The 22858-nt window shown below is 31.9% G+C and overlaps 1 protein-coding gene across 1 annotated transcript in view; it reads right to left on the bottom strand.

Annotated features, from left to right (window-relative positions):
• Window positions 1-1929: 1929 nt before the first annotated feature.
• LOC120423337 (protein serrate) overlaps window positions 1930-22858 on the bottom strand; it is a gene marked incomplete at its 5' end in the record, with an annotated part of 36063 nt that continues 15134 nt past the window's right edge. Inside the window, 6 exons of the mRNA XM_039587108.2 lie at window positions 1930-4067; window positions 4763-4972; window positions 5045-5400; window positions 5463-5924; window positions 5992-6135; window positions 18716-18866. Coding sequence (XP_039443042.2) covers window positions 3204-4067; window positions 4763-4972; window positions 5045-5400; window positions 5463-5924; window positions 5992-6135; window positions 18716-18866 — 2187 coding nt within the window. The remainder of the gene's footprint in view (window positions 4068-4762; window positions 4973-5044; window positions 5401-5462; window positions 5925-5991; window positions 6136-18715; window positions 18867-22858) is intronic.

The raw sequence follows: 22858 nt of genomic DNA, 5'->3' as shown, positions 1-22858 counted from the left end.
TTTCAACCAAAATAGTTATGATGTTCAGAGAAGTCTGTTCAACCAACCTTGTAGGAATTTGGGTGGATTTAGCAAAGTTATTAAGTTAATTTATAGCACTGGCCGTCTTACCCCACATGGGTGGCCGTCTTACCCCGCGTATTTTATATATATACGATTTCAATTATTTTTTTAAAATTCCTGAAAAGTATTGAAAATTGGTTTTTAGACTAACTTATTTATGTCATTTCTATAATGGACTAGTATTAGAACAATATGTACGTAATTTGAGATCAAAATAATCTGTTGTGTAAATTTTATTAGACTTCTCCCTTAGGGTGGCCGTTTTACCCCCATCTCCCCTATATAAACACATTGAAATACAAAAAAAAATATTTATCGATCTGTGGTCCCAAAGTTCAAAATTCATAAAATAAGAAAATGTTTTGAGGCGGTTGCAAATATTTTTCTAAGTTTAAGTCGCTTCCCCCTTCAAAAATGATCCGATAAATCAGGGGGCTAAAAAATGTTTTTCCAAAAAACTAGAACTTTTTATAAATGTAAAAGTCTAATCAACTGGAAACAATCTAAAATTCCTTTTTCTGTATTGTTAATCATATTCGGCATGTTTGGGCTTCTTTAAAAATATTTTAAACTTTTATGAAGTTTCAATGTAAATTACCGCAAAAATAAAATTTTCGTCAATTCTTGGAAATTTTGGAAACTTGTCTGCAAAATAACTGCTGATTGTACAATAAACTAAGTTAGCAGAAACTGTAACAAAAATTAAAAAAAAAACAAAATTTTCAAACAAAAATTATTTTATTTTGAGAAAATTTGAGTATATTTCTTTAATAATAAGTAAAATGTATGCTTCTTAAAAAGGTTGTATTTCGAAAAAAGGCCTGATTTTTTTTATTTACATTGAAACGAGTCCGGTTCTATGTAATTTTTGCCACAGAGGAGAAAAAAACACAAAATGTTAGTTTAAAAAGATTTTTTAAATGCTTGTCAAAATTTGTATTAATTCTAACAAATTTAATTGAAAACATTTTAAAAAAATTATGTAATGAAGAAATGTAATTTTTACTTAAAATTGAGGTTATATCGGTTACATGAACCACCAAATTATATTCTAGATTCACACAAATTTTTACTGTCTAAACAAATTTCAATTTTAACACCAAATTCTAGTTTTTTATTCGCTTTTTTGAAATTGACAATATGGATGTCAACACAAAAAAAAGAACATTGCAAGATTTTCACAACGTTAAAAAAATCGTTTCAGAAAGTGCTAAATTTTCACTTCTTCTAAACAAATATGCAATAACTCATTAGCTTTCTATGATTATTTTGAGAACTTTTGATAAGCAAAAAAAATCCAAAAATAGTCTATAAATTTAAATGAAAGAGAGGGTTTTGTTTAAGTAAGTTCGTTTAAATGTTTTAATTTTTTTAGTAATCGTAAATCATCGTCGCTGAATCGGCGTTATCGACACTCGAGATTATTTAAGATGGCAACCCGGATATTTTTTATTTTGTAAAAAAAATTCCACGAATCGATTGGTTTTTTAGATTGCAATAAGACGTTTTGTAAAAAAAAATAAGCCATTAAAAGAATTTCACACTTTCAATAACAAAAAAGAGACTTGAATAAAACTTCATTTTAAAAAAAAAAAACGATCAAAATCGCAAAAAAAATTACCGTTTTTCTTCACGCTCACGTGACAGCAAACCAAAACGAAACAACTCGACACACAAAGGGAAAGAAACAACCACGAAACAAGTTGCTGCAACAAATTCCAGGAAAACCCTTCCCGTTCTCGCGAACAACTGTTGCACTGCGCAACCAGAGGGACTCTTTCTCTCTTGGGCGCGCTCGCCCTTCCCAGCGAATGCAAAACAACTTGTCGTTTTTTTTTTTCAAGAAATATAAAAATCTTTTATTGCTCTCTTTTTTCTTTCGCGGGGATTTTTACTTTATTTTATTTACTGGAGTTGCGACACAGCTCGCGGTTTTTTAAGTACCATGTACTAAGAAGTTGGGGAGTGTTGAGTGGTTCGATTTAGTCGTGTACTTTTTGCTCTAAAATTGCCTGCCTGCTGCTTATAACAAAAATAATAAAAATAGCCTAGTCTCCTAATAAAATGCAACTTTTTACAGAACATATTTACACACATTGGAAAAATATCGTTTTCGAGCTATTTTTGACACTTACACGATCAGTTTATTTAAAAGTAGTGGGGGGAGATTGCATCATCACAGACAAACGAATCATCCGTGCGTTTTGTTTTTTGTTTGTTAACTGAGATATCTACATTTCGCTTCGTTCTGCTTGCTCGCTGCTAAAATACTAAATCTGAGTATGCTTTCGTTACCGAATTGGAATGTACAAAAGTTGGCGCGTTCTCACTAGTGGAGGGGAGGTTAACAATTAAAAAAACTTTTTTTTCTGTACACAATATTTGCTTTAACTATAGTTACACAACTCTTTCTCTCTCACTCTTTCTCGAACATAGCTAAACAAGGAACTATTTATTTAGTGTCTTTTTTTCTCGCACGCGTCAATTTGTGGCCTCCTGTTTTCCTAACTTATCGTTTTTCCGTCAACTATTATCGTTTTATTTTTATTCACAGAGATGGCGTGGCGCGCGCACTTTGTCCTCTTCGTTTTTTTTGTTCTTTCTTTAAATGTAAAGAATTTTAATTTCCCTAGAAAAAAAACACGCTACGTTCATAAATAAATTTTCCGCGCAATTTTCACCGCATCACTTTGTCGCCTTAATACAAGCAAAATATAAAAAAAATTACTGCTCCTTACTTAATATCACATTACATTTAACTGTACACTTGTGCACGACAGCACACCGACCGCGCGCGCTTGTGAGTTAAATCGAGTTTCCGTCCCGCCGACGTCGTCGGCCACCCAATCAGAGCAGGCGGGCGGGCGCGCGGGGGACGGCAATAAAAGTACGCTTGAACATTTGTAAGGTTTTTTTTTCGCGTCGCCTACTTTGTTTTTGCACTATATTTACACAAAAGGCGCTTTGTTTACGTTTTGTTTTGTTTGTTGTGAGAAATTCGAACGGAAGAGAGGGCAAATAAATACTTTAAAATGAAACGAACAATTCCTAGCTGAATAAAACTCGGGGCTGAGAAGTTGCGTTAGCGATGCTTAAGCTAAAAGTTTTGCGGGGCTTGTTTTGGGCAGGGGTGGGGGGACTTACACATGTACAGTGAGAACGTCGGAGTCGGGACTGGACGGGGACGTCGCCAGCTGGGTACTGCTGGGCGCCGTCGCCGCCGTCCCCGTGACGGGAGTTCCGGTGCTGGCAGAAGGAGGAGCCGGAGCGGGAGGCGTGGCCGCCGTGCACTCGTTGATGCTCCACTTGCCAAAGTCTTTGTGGCCGGCACCGTCGATCGCGGCGGCGATGTTTTTGGTGATGATGTCGGCGTTTTGCGTTTTGTGCAGCAGGATGTGCGAGTTCCGGTTGGCGGCCTTCGCCTTGTCCGGGTCCTTCTCGTACTCGGTGACGTCGCCGGCCGGGCCACCCGGATAGAGGTGCTGCTGCGACCGGTGCAGCGTGCTCGGACCGGCGATCTGGTTGATTTCCGGCGCCGGATTCAGACTCAGTTCCATGGCACCGCGCAGCGAGCTGGCACTTCCCTTGAGCGGATTCGCGTACCGCCGGAAGTTCTCCTCGTTCTGGAGGTTGTTGCTCTTTTCCTCCTCGTGCCCCCTCGACAAATCCAGGTGCGGACTCAGGTTCATGCCGGAGCCCGAGTGACTCTGGAGCTTCTGGCGCCACACGAGGGCAACAAAGGCGCCTAGACAAAGCGCCACGATCGCGATTCCAAATCCGACCGCAATCAGATAGTTGGAACCGCTGCTGGTCTCGTTGATCAGCGCCGTCTCGACCTTGACCTCGAGGATCGACTTAAGCGGAGCGGCCTCCGCCAGAAGACCGTCCGCCTGGAACGAGTCTCCGCTCTGGACGCCCTGCTGGCGGGACAGAATCTCCGCCAGCAATCGGACCGCTTCCGTTAGGGAGTTGGCCGAACTTACGCTGCAATCGCGAGGCGTAGACTGCGAAAAATGAGAAGAAAAACAAATTTTAATTTAAAATTTAATTCATAAAATCAAAAAGATACTAGAAGTTCTAAAATTCTAAAATTCTAAAATTCTAAAATTCTAAAATTCTAAAATTCTAAAATTCTAAAATTCTAAAATTCTAAAATTCTAAAATTCTAAAATTCTAAAATTCTAAAATTCTAAAATTCTAAAATTCTAAAATTCTAAAATTCTCAAATTCTAAAATTCTAAAATTCTAAAATTCTAAAATTCTAAAATTCTAAAATTCTAAAATTCTAAAATTCTCAAATTCTAAAATTCTAAAATTCTAAAATTCTAAAATTCTAAAATTCTAAAATTCTAAAATTCTAAAATTCTAAAATTCTAAAATTCTAAAATTCTAAAATTCTAAAATTCTAAAATTCTAAAATTCTAAAATTCTAAAATTCTAAAATTCTAAAATTCTAAAATTCTAAAATTCTAAAATTCTAAAATTCTCAAATTCTCAAATTCTAAAATTCTAAAATTCTAAAATTCTAAAATTCTAAAATTCTAAAATTCTAAAATTCTAAAATTCTAAAATTGTAAATTATTTTTGAAATAAAAAAAAAGGTTTAAAATATTTAAACTTTAATTTTTTTATCAAAAACTCTAAATTTTCACACCCCTGTTTAGAACCCTACAAATGTCTTAAAACGTCGCCAACTCACCAGGGTCACCTCGATGGTGTCGTTCGTTCCGGTTTTGAGATCACACAGCAGCACGATGAAGACGGCCACGTCGAAGGTGGCACTCTTGACGAGCCGCTCGCCGAGCTGCAGCCGCAGGATGTGGCACATACCGTCCACGGACGTGCCCCGCTGGAGCCGCACCAGCTCCAGCAGAATTGAGACGCGGGCGCACTGCGACCCGAGGGTGGCCTGTGGAGAGAAAGAGGAGGAAGAGGTCGTTAAAATCTCATCAAATTTGAGTCCGGAAGGAAGCGGTCTTACCTGATTGGGCCAGCAGTCGATGGGGGCCGGAATCTGCGGAGGGGCGACCCTCCGCAGCGGTTCCGACATCCGGCAGTCGCCCCGAGGGGCGCACGTCCCCAGCCCCGTGAGGCAACTCTCCGGGGTGGCCTGCACGCAAACCTGGTGGCCCTCGCAGGCCCCGCTCGAGTGGTTCGCCTTCATGCAGTTCTTGAGGCCGCACCACAGGTTCGAGCAGCGGGGCTTCCCGTTGACGCACACGCACGAGTTGCAGTTGGCCTCGTCGAGCGCCGGCGGTGGCGTCACTTCCGGTGCCAACGGGTCGTACGGCGAGTTGGTGGTGGTGTTGGAGCAGACGGAGGCCGGGTCGGAGAGAACTGTCAGAAGGAGATTTGAGGTTAGGGTATGATAAAGTTCGATTCTACTCGGAAGTACTTACGGATTTCGCACCGGGCACCTCGCCGTCCCACGGGACACAGGCAGGTGAATCCGCCGATTCCGTCCTTGCAGGTCGCTCCTCCAAGGCACGGCTGTGGCGAACACTCGTTCACGTTGATCCGGCAGTCTGGTCCGGAGAAACCACGTGCACAAAGACACCGGAACCAGCCGGGACCACTCTCGCAGGTGCCTCCGTTGTGGCACGGCTGACCCTGGCACTGGTCAACTGGTTCGTTACAGAACGGACCACCCCAGCCCAGCGTGCAGCGGCACTGCGAAATGCCGGAAATGGGCGACACGATACAGGTTCCCCCATTCAGACACTGTCCCGGCTGGCACTGGACGGCCCGCTCGGAACAGGTCCGCCCCGTCCACCCGGGAGTACACTCGCAAGAGTAATCCGCGTCCCCGTCAATGCAAATCCCACTGTTTTTGCACGGATTCGAAATGCACTCGTTGACATCTGTAAAAAAAAAGGGAAATTTGAGGTTAGAACCGCCCTCAAACGTAACGTGGCTGGCTGAACTTACTGTGCTGACAGAACGTCCCGGTGAAGCCCGCCTGGCAGACGCAGCTCGAGCCCATCGCGCCGCTCGATTCGCACTTCCCACGGCCACTGCACGGGGTCACCATGGTTACCGTTTCGTTCGTCATCGGCATTGTGCAGCCGCCATCTTTGTTTGTTGACAGGTCGGAATAAAAAAAGAAAGACAAGAAAAGTAGGCGACTAAATTAGTACGATTTGTCACTTTGAGGTGGGTAAAAAGCGCAATTAGCGCGCAAATTAATGGCGCACTGTCGTTTTGTGTCAGCCCTGGCAACTGTCAAACGCGCAGGGTTGTGAAAAATCGCTTCATTAGTGGACGCGCGCGCCCGCGCGCTTAACTAACTGTTTTTAACGTTTTAATCAACGTGGCAATTCAAACAATGCAATTACGAACTAGTGGACGAGCGTACTTTATCAACTTTTTATCGCGGGCAAGCCATTTGTAGAATCCCATTCTAGTAGCGCCCTCCGGGCGCTCTCGCAATTACAGAACAATTTCTTCCCTTCCAAGATTTCGGTATTTACCTCTCACACAGAGTCAACAACAAAGCGTCATTCTTTTGTTCTCCGTCTTCACCTCCCCGGACCATCAAATCAAACATCGTTAAATAGAAAAGTGTTTAATTTTTCAATTTGCCTGAACCAACAAGGTAATTTCTTGTTTCTTTTCCCTCGTCCAACCCCTCGAAATCCCACCAACAACAAAAGAAGAAATCCCAAAGAATGGGGGGGTGTGAAAAGTGAGGTTAGGACCGATTCCCCTACCTCCGAAAAATAAAACATGACAAATATTAATTTCCACTTTAAGAAATTCTTTTTTCGACGTTTTTTGGGGGTTGTGCAGTAGGCCGCGATTTGGACACCTCCCTTTGGTCGGGCCAACTAGATCCATCTTGCGCGCGATGCGCGCAAGCTACTTGGATTTGCAAAGCGCGAAATTGGAAAGGGAAACGCACGCGAAACGCTCGCGCGATGCGATTTGCATATTTTATTGCCGTGTGAATTTTTGCGAAAGTGTTCATCGTGGTCTTCCTTTTGGACGCGCTAGTTGATTAGGTTATGTTCAGTATGTATGTGTGTGTGTTAGAGGATGGGCCAGCGAATCCATCAGTTGTCAAAGTCGACTCGTCACGTAGCGATGGAATGTTAATTCGGGTTGATACCAGTCTTGGAGGGTGATTTATTTGGCGAACTTTTGGTGAAATCAAAATGGGAAACGGGCGAAATGTCACCGGTTTCAGGATCGGCGGTGGAGATGACCTAAGAAATGTGTTAGAACTGCACGCAATGCAACGAGAAAGTCGTAAAAGTAATCATCAGAGTAGGCGGTTGAGATGCCCTCAACTGTCAAGATTTTAAAAAATTTCAAGATTTTCGAGATTTTCAAAACTTTTAAGAAAAAATAAGGGGCAAAAAAAATTTCTTTTTTTTTAAATTCATTAAAATTTCATTGGAAATACAAGTCTAATCAACTCAGAACAATCTAAAATGCCTTTTTCTGCATTGATAACCATATTTAGCATGTTTGGCTCGTTTAAAAATATTGTGATCTTTTAAGAAATAACATTGTACAGCACCGCAAAATTTTTTTTTTCGCGCAGAAATAAAATTTTCGTCATGACTTAGAAATTTTGGAAATAAACGATTGCAAAACAACTGGATAACTGTATACCCGAGCAGACGGAAATAACGCCGGAATTACATTTTTTGATATTGGAAAATACTATGCCAATAACATTTTATGTTATTTATAACAAGATTTGTTATTCGCCGTTATGATTTTTTTGTTATTGAATTGTTATTGTAATAACAGATTAATAACATTTTAAGTTATTTTTCGAACAAATCTTTGTTATTATTTTTTGTTATTTTAACAACTAATCCGATCTTCCTAATAACAATTGGAGTTATTCTTCCATAACAGAAAATGTTATTTCAAAGTTGTTTTGGCTCTCACACAATATCAGACCAATAACAACTTTTGTTATGATAACATAAACTGTTATTGAACTCTTATGCAAAAATGGATTTTGCAAGAATATTCCATAACACTTTCTGTTATTTTAACAGTATTTGTTATTGAAATGGCATGAATTTAGTTATTACCGTCTGATCGGGTAATGCATTTTAAACTTCATAAAACATTTGCTAAACTTCAAAAAACATTTGCAACGGCCTTATTTTTTTCAAAATTTTCAAGATTTTCAAATTCTTTAAAATTTAGTTTAACAAGTTTTTATTTTTTTCAAAATTTTAAAGATTTTCAAGATTTTAACGATTTTTAAGATTTTCAAGATTTTTAAGATTTAGTTTATCAAGTTTATATTGTTTTCAAAATTTTCAGGATTTTAAAGTTTTTCAAAATTTTCAAGATTTCAAAGTTTTTCAAAATTTTCAAGATTTTAAAGATTTTCAAAATTTTCAAAATTTTCAAAATTTTCAAGATTTTCAAGATTTTTATGAATTAGTTTATCAAGTTTTTATTTTTTTTTCTCTAATATTTCAAGGTTTTAAGATTTGTAAGATTTGTAAGATTTGTAAGATTTGTAAGATTTTTAAGAATCGTAAGATTTGTGAGATTTGTAAGATTTGTAAGATTGGTAAAATTTGTAAAATTTGTAAGATTTGTAAGATTTTTAAGTTTTTAAAGATTTTTAAGATTTTTAAGATTTTTAAGATTTTTAAGATTTTTAAAATTTTTAAGATTTTTAAGATTTTTAAGATTTTTAAGATTTTTAAGATTTTTAAGATTTTTAAGATTTTTAAGATTTTTAAGATTTTTAAGATTTTTAAGATTTTTAAGATTTTTAAGATTTTTAAGATTTTTAAGATTTTTAAGATTTTTAAGATTTTTAAGATTTTTAAGATTTTTAAGATTTTTAAGATTTTTAAGATTTTTAAGATTTTTAAGATTTTTAAGATTTTTAAGATTTTTAAGATTTTTAAGATTTTTAAGATTTTTAAGATTTTTAAGATTTTTAACATTTTTAAGATTTTTAAGATTTTTAAGATTTTTAAGATTTTTAACATTTTTAAGATTTTTAAGATTTTTAAGATTTTTAAGATTTTTAAGATTTTTAAGATTTTTAAGATTTTTAAGATTTTTAAGATTTTTAAGATTTTTAAGATTTTTAAGATTTTTAAGATTTTTAAGATTTTTAAGATTTTTAAGATTTTTAAGATTTTTAAGATTTTTAAGATTTTTAAGATTTTTAAGATATTTAAGATTTTTAAGATTTTTAAGATTTTTAAGATTTTTAAGATTTTTAAGATTTTTAAGATTTTTAAGATTTTTAAGATTTTTAAGATTTTTAAGATTTTTTAGATTTTTTAGATTTTTTAGATATTTAAGATTTTTAAGATTTTTAAGATTTTTAAGATTTTTAAGATTTTTAAGATTTTTAAGATTTTTAAGATTTTTATGATTTTTAAGATTTTCAGATAGGTATTTCTAAAACCAGGAATTTTAAAAAAATCAAAAAAGTTAAGATTTTCAAGAATTTCAAGATTTTCAAGAATTTCAAGATTTTCAAAATTTTCAAGATTTTTAAGATTTTCAAGATTTTCAAGATTTTCAAGATTTTCAAGATTTTCAAGATTTTCAAGATTTTTAAGATTTTCAAGATTTTCAAGATTTTCAAGATTTTCAAGATTTTCAAGATTTTCAAGATTTTCAAGATTTTCAAGATTTTCAAGATTTTCAAGATTTTCAAGATTTTCAAGATTTTCAAGATTTTCAAGATTTTCAAGATTTTTAAGATTTTTAAGATTTTTAAGATTTTTAAGATTTTTAAGATTTTTAAGATTTTTAAGATTTTTAACATTTTTAAGATTTTTAAGATTTTTAAGATTTTTAAGATTTTTAAGATTTTTAAGATTTTTAAGATTTTTAAGATTTTTAAGATTTTTAAGATTTTTAAGATTTTTAAGATTTTTAAGATTTTTAAGATTTTTAAGATTTTTAAGATTTTTAAGATTTTTAAGATTTTTAAGATTTTTAAGATTTTTAAGATTTTTAAGATTTTTAAGATTTTTAAGATATTTAAGATTTTTAAGATTTTTAAGATTTTTAAGATTTTTAAGATTTTTAAGATTTTTAAGATTTTTAAGATTTTTAAGATTTTTAAGATTTTTTAGATTTTTTAGATTTTTTAGATATTTAAGATTTTTAAGATTTTTAAGATTTTTAAGATTTTTAAGATTTTTAAGATTTTTAAGATTTTTAAGATTTTTAAGATTTTTAAGATTTTTATGATTTTTAAGATTTTCAGATAGGTATTTCTAAAACCAGGAATTTTAAAAAAATCAAAAAAGTTAAGATTTTCAAGATTTTCAAGATTTTCAAGAATTTCAAGATTTTCAAAATTTTCAAGATTTTTAAGATTTTCAAGATTTTCAAGATTTTCAAGATTTTCAAGATTTTCAAGATTTTCAAGATTTTTAAGATTTTCAAGATTTTCAAGATTTTCAAGATTTTCAAGATTTTCAAGATTTTCAAGATTTTCAAGATTTTCAAGATTTTCAAGATTTTCAAGATTTTCAAGATTTTCAAGATTTTCAAGATTTTCAAGATTTTCAAGATTTTTAAGATTTTTAAGATTTTTAAGATTTTTAAGATTTTTAAGATTTTTAAGATTTTTAAGATTTTTAAGATTTTTAAGATTTTTAAGATTTTTAAGATTTTTAAGATTTTTAAGATTTTTAAGATTTTTAAGATTTTTAAGATTTTTAAGATTTTTAAGATTTTTAAGATTTTTAAGATTTTTAAGATTTTTAAGATTTTTAAGATTTTTAAGATTTTTAAGATTTTTAAGATATTTAAGATTTTTAAGATTTTTAAGATTTTTAAGATTTTTAAGATTTTTAAGATTTTTAAGATTTTTAAGATTTTTAAGATTTTTAAGATTTTTTAGATTTTTTAGATTTTTTAGATATTTAAGATTTTTAAGATTTTTAAGATTTTTAAGATTTTTAAGATTTTTAAGATTTTTAAGATTTTTAAGATTTTTAAGATTTTTATGATTTTTAAGATTTTCAGATAGGTATTTCTAAAACCAGGAATTTTAAAAAAATCAAAAAAGTTAAGATTTTCAAGATTTTCAAGATTTTCAAGAATTTCAAGATTTTCAAAATTTTCAAGATTTTTAAGATTTTCAAGATTTTCAAGATTTTCAAGATTTTCAAGATTTTCAAGATTTTCAAGATTTTTAAGATTTTCAAGATTTTCAAGATTTTCAAGATTTTCAAGATTTTCAAGATTTTCAAGATTTTCAAGATTTTCAAGATTTTCAAGATTTTCAAGATTTTCAAGATTTTCAAGATTTTCAAGATTTTCAAGATTTTTAAGATTTTTAAGATTTTTAAGATTTTTAAGATTTTTAAGATTTTTAAGATTTTTAAGATTTTTAACATTTTTAAGATTTTTAAGATTTTTAAGATTTTTAAGATTTTTAAGATTTTTAAGATTTTTAAGATTTTTAAGATTTTTAAGATTTTTAAGATTTTTAAGATTTTTAAGATTTTTAAGATTTTTAAGATTTTTAAGATTTTTAAGATTTTTAAGATTTTTAAGATTTTTAAGATTTTTAAGATTTTTAAGATTTTTAAGATTTTTAAGATTTTTAAGATTTTTAAGATTTTTAAGATTTTTAAGATTTTTAAGATTTTTATGATTTTTAAGATTTTCAGATAGGTATTTCTAAAACCAGGAATTTTAAAAAAATCAAAAAAGTTAAGATTTTCAAGAATTTCAAGATTTTCAAGAATTTCAAGATTTTCAAAATTTTCAAGATTTTTAAGATTTTCAAGATTTTCAAGATTTTCAAGATTTTCAAGATTTTCAAGATTTTCAAGATTTTTAAGATTTTCAAGATTTTCAAGATTTTCAAGATTTTCAAGATTTTCAAGATTTTTAAGATTTTTAAGATTTTTAAGATTTTTAAGATTTTTAAGATTTTTAAGATTTTTAAGATTTTTAAGATTTTTAAGATTTTTAAGATTTTTAAGATTTTTAAGATTTTTAAGATTTTTAAGATTTTTAAGATTTTTAAGATTTTTAAGATTTTTAAGATTTTTAAGATTTTTAAGATATTTAAGATTTTTAAGATTTTTAAGATTTTTAAGATTTTTAAGATTTTTAAGATTTTTAAGATTTTTAAGATTTTTAAGATTTTTAAGATTTTTAAGATTTTTAAGATTTTTAAGATTTTTAAGATTTTTAAGATTTTTTAGATTTTTAAGATTTTTAAGATATTTAAGATTTTTAAGATTTTTAAGATTTTTAAGATTTTTAAGATTTTTAAGATTTTTAAGATTTTTAAGATTTTTAAGATTTTTATGATTTTTAAGATTTTCAGATAGGTATTTCTAAAACCAGGAATTTTAAAAAAATCAAAAAAGTTAAGATTTTCAAGATTTTCAAGATTTTCAAGAATTTCAAGATTTTCAAAATTTTCAAGATTTTTAAGATTTTCAAGATTTTCAAGATTTTCAAGATTTTCAAGATTTTCAAGATTTTCAAGATTTTTAAGATTTTCAAGATTTTCAAGATTTTCAAGATTTTCAAGATTTTCAAGATTTTCAAGATTTTCAAGATTTTCAAGATTTTCAAGATTTTCAAGATTTTCAAGATTTTCAAGATTTTCAAGATTTTCAAGATTTTCAAGATTTTTAAGATTTTTAAGATTTTTAAGATTTTTAAGATTTTTAAGATTTTTAAGATTTTTAAGATTTTTAACATTTTTAAGATTTTTAAGATTTTTAAGATTTTTAAGATTTTTAAGATTTTTAAGATTTTTAAGATTTTTAAGATTTTTAAGATTTTTAAGATTTTTAAGATTTTTAAGATTTTTAAGATTTTTAAGATTTTTAAGATTTTTAAGATTTTTAAGATTTTTAAGATTTTTAAGATTTTTAAGATTTTTAAGATTTTTAAGATTTTTAAGATTTTTAAGATTTTTAAGATTTTTAAGATTTTTAAGATTTTTAAGATTTTTATGATTTTTAAGATTTTCAGATAGGTATTTCTAAAACCAGGAATTTTAAAAAAATCAAAAAAGTTAAGATTTTCAAGAATTTCAAGATTTTCAAGAATTTCAAGATTTTCAAAATTTTCAAGATTTTTAAGATTTTCAAGATTTTCAAGATTTTCAAGATTTTCAAGATTTTCAAGATTTTCAAGATTTTTAAGATTTTCAAGATTTTCAAGATTTTCAAGATTTTCAAGATTTTCAAGATTTTCAAGATTTTCAAGATTTTTAAGATTTTTAAGATTTTTAAGATTTTTAAGATTTTTAAGATTTTTAAGATTTTTAAGATTTTTAAGATTTTTAAGATTTTTAAGATATTTAAGATTTTTAAGATTTTTAAGATTTTTAAGATTTTTAAGATTTTTAAGATTTTTAAGATTTTTAAGATTTTTAAGATTTTTAAGATTTTTAAGATTTTTAAGATTTTTAAGATTTTTAAGATTTTTAAGATTTTTTAGATTTTTAAGATTTTTAAGATATTTAAGATTTTTAAGATTTTTAAGATTTTTAAGATTTTTAAGATTTTTAAGATTTTTAAGATTTTTAAGATTTTTAAGATTTTTATGATTTTTAAGATTTTCAGATAGGTATTTCTAAAACCAGGAATTTTAAAAAAATCAAAAAAGTTAAGATTTTCAAGATTTTCAAGATTTTCAAGAATTTCAAGATTTTCAAAATTTTCAAGATTTTTAAGATTTTCAAGATTTTCAAGATTTTCAAGATTTTCAAGATTTTCAAGATTTTCAAGATTTTTAAGATTTTCAAGATTTTCAAGATTTTCAAGATTTTCAAGATTTTCAAGATTTTCAAGATTTTCAAGATTTTCAAGATTTTCAAGATTTTCAAGATTTTCAAGATTTTCAAGATTTTCAAGATTTTCAAGATTTTCAAGATTTTCAAGATTTTTAAGATTTTTAAGATTTTTAAGATTTTTAAGATTTTTAAGATTTTTAAGATTTTTAAGATTTTTAACATTTTTAAGATTTTTAAGATTTTTAAGATTTTTAAGATTTTTAAGATTTTTAAGATTTTTAAGATTTTTAAGATTTTTAAGATTTTTAAGATTTTTAAGATTTTTAAGATTTTTAAGATTTTTAAGATTTTTAAGATTTTTAAGATATTTAAGATTTTTAAGATTTTTAAGATTTTTAAGATTTTTAAGATTTTTAAGATTTTTAAGATTTTTAAGATTTTTAAGATTTTTAAGATTTTTAAGATTTTTAAGATTTTTAAGATTTTTAAGATTTTTAAGATTTTTTAGATTTTTAAGATTTTTAAGATATTTAAGATTTTTAAGATTTTTAAGATTTTTAAGATTTTTATGATTTTTAAGATTTTCAGATAGGTATTTCTAAAACCAGGAATTTTAAAAAAATCAAAAAAGTTAAGATTTTCAAGATTTTCAAGATTTTCAAGAATTTCAAGATTTTCAAAATTTTCAAGATTTTTAAGATTTTCAAGATTTTCAAGATTTTCAAGATTTTCAAGATTTTCAAGATTTTCAAGATTTTCAAGATTTTCAAGATTTTCAAGATTTTCAAGATTTTCAAGATTTTCAAGATTTTCAAGATTTTCAAGATTTTCAAGATTTTCAAGATTTTCAAGATTTTCAAGATTTTCAAGATTTTCAAGATTTTCAAGATTTTCAAGATTTTCAAGATTTTCAAGATTTTCAAGATTTTCAAGATTTTCAAGATTTTCAAGATTTTCAAGATTTTCAAGATTTTCAAGATTTTCAAGATTTTCAAGATTTTCAAGATTTTCAAGATTTTCAAGATTTTCAAGATTTTCAAGATTTTCAAGATTTTCAAGATTTTCAAGATTTTCAAGATTTTCAAGATTTTCAAGATTTTCAAGATTTTCAAGATTTTCAAGATTTTCAAGATTTTCAAGATTTTCAAGATTTTCAAGATTTTCAAGATTTTCAAGATTTTCAAGATTTTCAAGATTTTCAAGATTTTCAAGATTTTCAAGATTTTCAAGATTTTCAAGATTTTCAAGATTTTCAAGATTTTCAAGATTTCAAGATTTTCAAGATTTTCAAGATTTTCAAGATTTTCAAGATTTTCAAGATTTTCAAGATTTTCAAGATTTTCAAGATTTTCAAGATTTTCAAGATTTTCAAGATTTTCAAGATTTTCAAGATTTTCAAGATTTTCAAGATTTTCAAGATTTTCAAGATTTTCAAGATTTTCAAGATTTTCAAGATTTTCAAGATTTTCAAGATTTTCAAGATTTTCAAGATTTTCAAGATTTTCAAGATTTTCAAGATTTTCAAGATTTTCAAGATTTTCAAGATTTTCAAGATTTTCAAGATTTTCAAGATTTTCAAGATTTTCAAGATTTTCAAGATTTTCAAGATTTTCAAGATTTTCAAGATTTTCAAGATTTTCAAGATTTTCAAGATTTTCAAGATTTTCAAGATTTTCAAGATTTTCAAGATTTTCAAGATTTTCAAGATTTTCAAGATTTTCAAGATTTTCAAGATTTTCAAGATTTTCAAGATTTTCAAGATTTTCAAGATTTTCAAGATTTTCAAGATGTTCAAGATTTTCAGGTTTTAAAAATTTTCACGATTTTCCAAATTTTCAAGATTTCCAGGATTTTCCAGATTTTCAAGATTCCAGGATTTCCAGGATTTTCCAGATTTTCAGATTTTTTTTTAATTTTTAAGATTTTTGGATATTCACGACTTTCAAGATTTTCAAGCTTTTCAAGATGCTCAAGATTTTGAAAATTTGCAAGAATTTCAAAATTTTCTGATTTTAAAATTTTGCAATATTTTCAAGATTTTTAAGTGTGTTGGTATTTTGGTTTGGTATTTTGTTATTTTGGTATTTCGATATTTTGGTATTTTGATATGTTTGTATTTGGCACTTTGGTACTTTAGTATTTTGGTATTTTGATATTTTGGTATTTTTTTTTATTTTGGTATTTTGTACACTAATTTTTTACCGAATTCAATTCAATCGACTCTCTGGTTGTCAATATCCAAGGGACCGTCGAGGAAGAGAATCATCAGTTTACAGAACGATGCAAAATGAAGACTCGGATTAAAATATGTTTTTCTTGGTACCCAGCTATGGGAGAGAATCATGGCAACGTCCAGCAAACAAAAACAAACTAATTTCAAACACCCTTCAAAGCTTCGTTTCGCAAAGAAAAATTTCTATGCAAGCCAGAGATAGTGACAATATTAACAACCTGAAGAGATTTTTAAAGCAAACAGAATCCAAGGGACCGTCGAGGAAGAGATCCTTCAAGCAAGAGAAAATATCGAGGAATAAGGCCAACCGAAGTATGCAGTTTGAAGGGACTGAAGAATTCATCGATAGATAGAGCAATATTGATATCGAGAAGATCGACAGCCAGAGAGTCGACTGTAGTTGAAAAATCGGTATGTTTAGATCGGTAAAGCATCGCCAAAATGAACAAAATTTTACCGAATTTCAGTTGTACGATGAACAATAATGAACTTCATTGCCGAATTTCGGTAAGTTTTTACAGAATTCGGTAATTTCCAATTTACCGAACTAGTTCAACAGCTGAAACTTGTGAACATTACCAAATTCGGTAAAAAAATCAAAGTGTGGTATTTTGGTATTTTTGTACTGAAAAATTTCAATTTGAAACTAAGGAAACCGTTAAAACCCAATTATCACATTTGACGGTGGAGATGCCCTTAACTGTCAAAACTACACGTGGTAGCGATAGCGTTCGTGGTGGAGATGCCCTTAATTGCTATCAAAGACAACTTTTTCTCAACTGATGCGATGCAATCGCGCAGGACCGCCACCGGAATGGTCCATTTTCCCACCGCGGCGCAGGTCACAAACGGGGGCAGCTGTCACACCTCATCAGTATACCACGCCAAGCCTCGCGAACCTCGGCGTCTAAAAATGGCGAACGCAGCAAATTGGCAGTTTTGACAGACTGCTTAATATTATACAATCAAGTGTGCCGGGCGGACGGGCGCACACGATTGGAAAACAAAGGCGTCGTAGATCATAACTCGTTGAGAAGCTGTGTGACGACCTGACCGACCGCGTGTTCGGACGATCACGATCGAGCCAAGAATATCTCTTCATTACCGCGGCAGGGTCCATGTTTGTGGCTGTGTCCATTGTGGGGCAAAACGCGCGCAACACAACTTGTTAATTTAAGTAGGTCTTGCCCGGACTTTCACTTCCTCCTCCGCAACATCTGCCGGGGCTCGGCCCGGCCCGGCTTGGATCGAAGTCGTCGACGACGATTGATCGGTTTCGCTCTGTGAGAAACACATCTATCTCTTAATCAAGCCGCGCGCCCGCGATGATGCGCCGAGAGCTAACAAGAATGCCGATGATCCTCTATGATAGGTACACCCCGAGACCCGAGACCGACGCTGGTGTATCGTTGACTCAGAACATGAGTTGTAATTTGTTCCCTGCCAGCAGGCAGCTCAACCCCGGCGAACATGACACTCGCGCTGTTGGATCTCCCGCGGTGCCAGCTCTAATTGTGTTTTCGTTTTCGAAATCGGCCCGATAATTGAGAGTACACCTTCTCCATCAACCACCGCGAACACTATCGGACCTGATGGGGCAGAAAAAGTAATAAATATGTTGCCGGGCACCCCGCAGGGGTTGAAGAACCCACCAGGGACTGCCCTAATTGACCTCATTTACCGGTTCAAATCCGCGCGCCGGAGCGCGGACACAAAACGACATAACCTCGAAAAAAAGATACCGTAAAACGGGGTGACTTTGATAGCCGGGGTGACTTTGATAGGTTTGAGATTTTTCCGAAAAATGAAGAGTACAACTTAAATACGTACGGAATGGTATTGAATCATACTGGCCGTGGTAGAGAAGAGTTCAAAGTACCTCAAGAAAAACTTTTCATTAAATTTTGAAAAGTTTAAAAAGTTAGTTAACTATAATTAAGAAAATGTTGATGAAAAACATTATTTAAATCTTCTCAAAGTGTCATGTTTTTCTCAACGAACATAATTTTGAATCGGAAAACGGAATGCATTTTCGGATTCTTTGGACAATTTCCACTAAGAGAAGGTTGAATAAGTTTGTAAATAATAAATATTATCTGTTTTTGAAACATAAATAAATAAAAATCTTGTGTTTCATAGGCATTTTCAGTTGAACAAATTTCATATAAAATGTGAAAACTTTCGATTTTTGCTTCTAATTCAGTTTTAAATGCAATATTAATCGATAATTTTATAAACATAACAAGTTTTGACGAATTTCAGGCAAAATTCTGACTTTTAAACAATTTTACCTAAAATTTATATGTATTTTGTTAAAAAGCTTATAAACTTAGTTAACTAAACATAAACATTGATTTTTTCCTAGAAAACTAAATTAGCAACCTTAGTAATGTTACATTTGACGTAAAAATAAAGTTTGAACACCTTAAATCTTATTTTAACAAGAAAAACTATGACTATCAAAGTCACCCCGGATTTCAAAATAAGAATTTTTAACATAACTTTTTTTTAAAACACTATTGAAAAAACTTTTTTTCAAAAATGGTATATGGACCATGTGTGGGCTACCCTAGTACATGTTTTAAAAATAATGATCTCAAGACAAGCCTTACCAGTTGGAAAATATTCCAAAAATAAATTGAAATCCTATCAAAGTCACCCCAGTTCACGGTACTCAAGCGGATGGTACTCACCATTGGCGCACGGTGGCGAATCGCAGGGCGTCCGCAGGAACTCGCAGTGCCGGCCGGCCCGACCCGGCGGACAGTGACAGTAGTAGCCGCCCGGGGTGTTCAGGCAGCGGCCCTCGATGCACGGCGACGACGTGCAGTGGTCTTTGGCCTCCTGGAATGATCGGAAAGAAATTTGATTTAGTATTGCAGCGGTGGTGGTGCTCTCAACAGCGGTCGAAATTGAACGGTGGAGATGCCCTAAGCGATCTTCATTTTGAACGGTGAAGATGCCCTTGATTACTTGACAAAATGAGGATTTGCTAAAATACTAAAACAATATTCAACATTATTTACATTATAATTGAGATGCCCTAAAAGCCCAATTAACAGGCAATAGCTGTCAAATTTACACGCTAAAATGACCCCGCCCACATAGAGATTACTATTTTTCGATTTCTAAGACGCAATTATTGAGAAAGGTTTCTTCAATAACCATAAAAGTGAGATATTACCACCTAAATCGACTTAAATCCTCCCACTTTCCAAAAAAACACCCATTATTAATCGAATGCACGCGTCTTGCAATTTATCAACCGCCTTTCATCGCACTCAAACCATCAAATCCCACCGAAAATGGCTGTCACGCGTGCCTAATCGAAATCCTCGAAGCCTACCCCTCGACGAAGCCCCAAAATTGTCACTTCCTGACGCCCGCCGAAACGTCATCGCGGCTAAGCCCTCAATTTATCACCACCTTTTTTATTGTTTATTTTTGCGCCTCTCACGCGAGCCTACACTGAAAGAAAAGCACATAGTAATATCACATGTTTTACACATGAATCTGCCCCATACGACATAGCATGTGAATTCCATATGTAAAGCACTTGAAAAAATGTAATCGCGCGACACTGTGAATCCATGTACAAAACACGTTAATTTTACATGGAAGCTCACATGACCTTGTAATGCTTGGCTCATGAATATGATATGAATTTGTAGTAAAAATTAAATGTTTTTTTCAGTGACTTTCATATGTTTAAATAAAGAGTTTAGTTTTTCGTATTTTTTCAACCATATTTATTTGAAAAAAACAGTTAAATTTATCACGCACAAATCTATTTTTTACAAATGCACACATATACCACTTTCATGCTGCGCCGTATGTTTGAGCAATACCGTGTCCACGCGATCCGTATATCTTGATGGTTTTCCCATGGCGGACTCCGGGAAGCACCGCTTGCAATCATTGGCCGGAGTAAAGCTGTTGTCGCCGACCGCCGAATCATAGCGAATGTTCCGGTGAACTTTCGGATCATTGGGTCGGATGAGCGGATTCTGAAGCAGACCTTGAGCTGGAATTTGATTCCTGTAAAAAAATAGACGAAATATGATCTTTTTTAAAATTTTATGAAACTTTACTGGTCCGTTTTTGTTTATACTTACTGCTCCGTTGATTTTGCACTTCTCAGAGCTTTTTTTAAACAAATATTCAAAAAACGCAGACTTTTTTAGGCCGACAAGTAAAAACAACCATCTTTGTCCGTGGCCATCATACTTCTGGAAAAAATTTCGCCACATAAGTAAACATTTGGAACTAACGTGATTTTCACGTTGAAACCAATGGATAAGTCTAATGGGGCAAATCTAAGTGCTTTTATTATGAAACTCACGTGAAATCCACTCGAAACAAACGTGAAGGGTTTTTCGCAATCAATCAGCTGGCTTCAAATGATTTTCACATCCAATTGACATGTGAAACACGCGCAGGTCAAAGGAAAAGCATGTGAATTTATTGTGTTGGATTTTGGAGCAACTCACGTGAAAAAGCATTTGATTTTGCTATGTTGGTTTCTTTCAGTGTACTACGACTAGTTGAGGAAGCGCCATCTAGGAGCAAATTTCGCAGCTGTCAAAATTTCCGCCCAAAATTTACGACATTACCCTGGACAGACAAGACGCGGGAGATTTTCATCCCGCGCAACTCAATCCCAAAGGTAAATTAAATTTTTATGTTAATTACTCCGAGCCGGGTTGGAATTTTCGATCGCGCGGAGAAATGCTACCCCGCTTTTGTTTTGCTATCATCGTTAGTCTTTATAATAATATTATGCGCGAGACTGTCGTATTAATAACGGGCTTTAACCCCCTCCAACTTCCCCTTCGAAAAAAAAACGAAAGAGATCGCAGTAGGCTTCGATTGAGCAGTTGGGGAGCCCCTCGCCCCCTCCAATCTGACAGCGCCGAGGGGCGACCCGCTCGGGATTATAAGCATTATCATAACAATGTCACTTCTGCTGCGCTCGCGCAGCCCACTTGGATGACAGCTCGGAAGCTGTCACGCCGCTTCGCGGCGGCAACGACTGATAAAGTTATTAAGAAATCGAAAATCTGAGGCACGTCACATTGACGGGAGTAGTTCTTGTCGAGCCGCGAGGGGCGCCCTAATCAGATTAGAGGGGCACCGCTCCGCTCGTCAATGTTTGCTTGTTGATCGATGGTCCAGGGGCGTGAGAACACGCGTTGTGACACTTGCTCCACCGAAAACAACTTTCTTCTCGCGCGCTGTCGCGCTCCAAACTTTGTGTGAGAAAAAGGTGTCAAAATATGAGCGGGATCTTAATCCGGACGACGACACCGGTCGTGAGTTTCGTTTAATTGTGCGCGGAGCGCAGCAGAGGAGAGCCGCTGTCAGAGGGTTTCGGTTCACCGAAAAGCAAAGCAAGCGCTCACACGAAAGTATGTTGATTGAATTAATGTCACTTTTGGGAAGTTCGACGCGGTGAACGTTCACACCTGACGATTAACTGTCTTGGATTGGATTGTTTTTATTTTTTGGGGTTTTTATTTGTTGTGTAGAGTCGGTGCGAGATCAGAGCAGGCTTTGACGGTGCGAAAGCGGCGGAAATGCTGCGAATTGCTGCCATAGGCCCTTCAGTCTTTGGTCAGATTTGACAGTTGCTAGGTATGTTTACAAACAAAAAAAAGAAATTAGATTGAAATTTATGTGTGCACGCAGTAAAAAAGGCTTAATCTTTCGTCCCCTGCACAGCAAAAAAATGTTGAATTTTGGAAAGTTGAAAATTTGGTAGGTTAAATATTCCCTCTTTTTTGAGTAACATTACATAAAAAATGTGTAAAAATGTGAGCCTGATGAATATTCATCAATTCCTGATGTAATATTTCACATTTTTTTCGACACAAAATATGTCACCATTTTCTGGTGAATATTACCATGATTTTTTCTGTGTTCGATTTAAGTTAAAACTGAAAAATCCCCGTCAGGGCATCCTGATGCAAGCAAAGAGCTGTCACAGTCCCTGCGAAATAGGTTGGCTGATATCGGGCGGTCAGCAGCTAAAAGTCGCAAGATAAACAACTTTTGAGAGAACGAGAAGGCAGATTTCCAATGCAAACAAATCAACTTTGTGGCATCCCGTGGTTTGACCACAAATTTTTTAAAGTTGAAAACACAAAAATTATACAAAATGATGAAAAATAATAAAAAGTAAAAAAGGAAATAAATTTCACAAAATTAAAAAAAAAGAAATTGAATATAAAAAAACCAAAAAATCTAAAAAAAAAATATTTCCATCATTGAGGCCGTTGAAAATATTTTTCAAAGTTTAAATTTTAAGATTTGAAAACTAACAAAACACTTTGTTCCGTTGGAAAACATTAACACAATCATACAAGACGAAAAACGTTAAGATTAAAAAATTATTAAAGGAAAATAAAAATGTAAAAGTAATTGAAAATTAAGCAATCATTAAATATATCAAAATATTAAAAAAAAACAGAAATTGAAAATTAAAATCTCTTGCTGATAACAAAAGAACAATCCTCAAAAACTAAAATATACTAGATTTAAAAAAGGAAAAAAAACTTAAGAAATTACAAAACAAAAAAATAAAGAATATAAAACATTATAGAATAAGTTCAAAAAATCCCAAAATTAAAAACCATTAAAAATAAAGCAAATTGTTTTTTTTTTAACTAAAACTAAATACAAAAAAAAGATTTTTTTTTATTTGAAAATTTAAAAAGTTTAAAAAACTTAAAACTGGTAAATTGATTAAAAAAATAAACAAAAAAGAGAAATAAAAATTGAAATAATTTTAAAAATATAAAAAATACGAAAAACCTCAGAGAATACAAAAAAATAGA

Source organism: Culex pipiens, chromosome 1 (assembly GCF_016801865.2).
Source record: "Culex pipiens pallens isolate TS chromosome 1, TS_CPP_V2, whole genome shotgun sequence".
Lineage (NCBI taxonomy): Eukaryota > Metazoa > Arthropoda > Insecta > Diptera > Culicidae > Culex > Culex pipiens.
The sequence above is the reverse complement of the archived record's forward strand: the minus strand, read 5'-3'. Positions and strand labels throughout refer to the sequence as shown.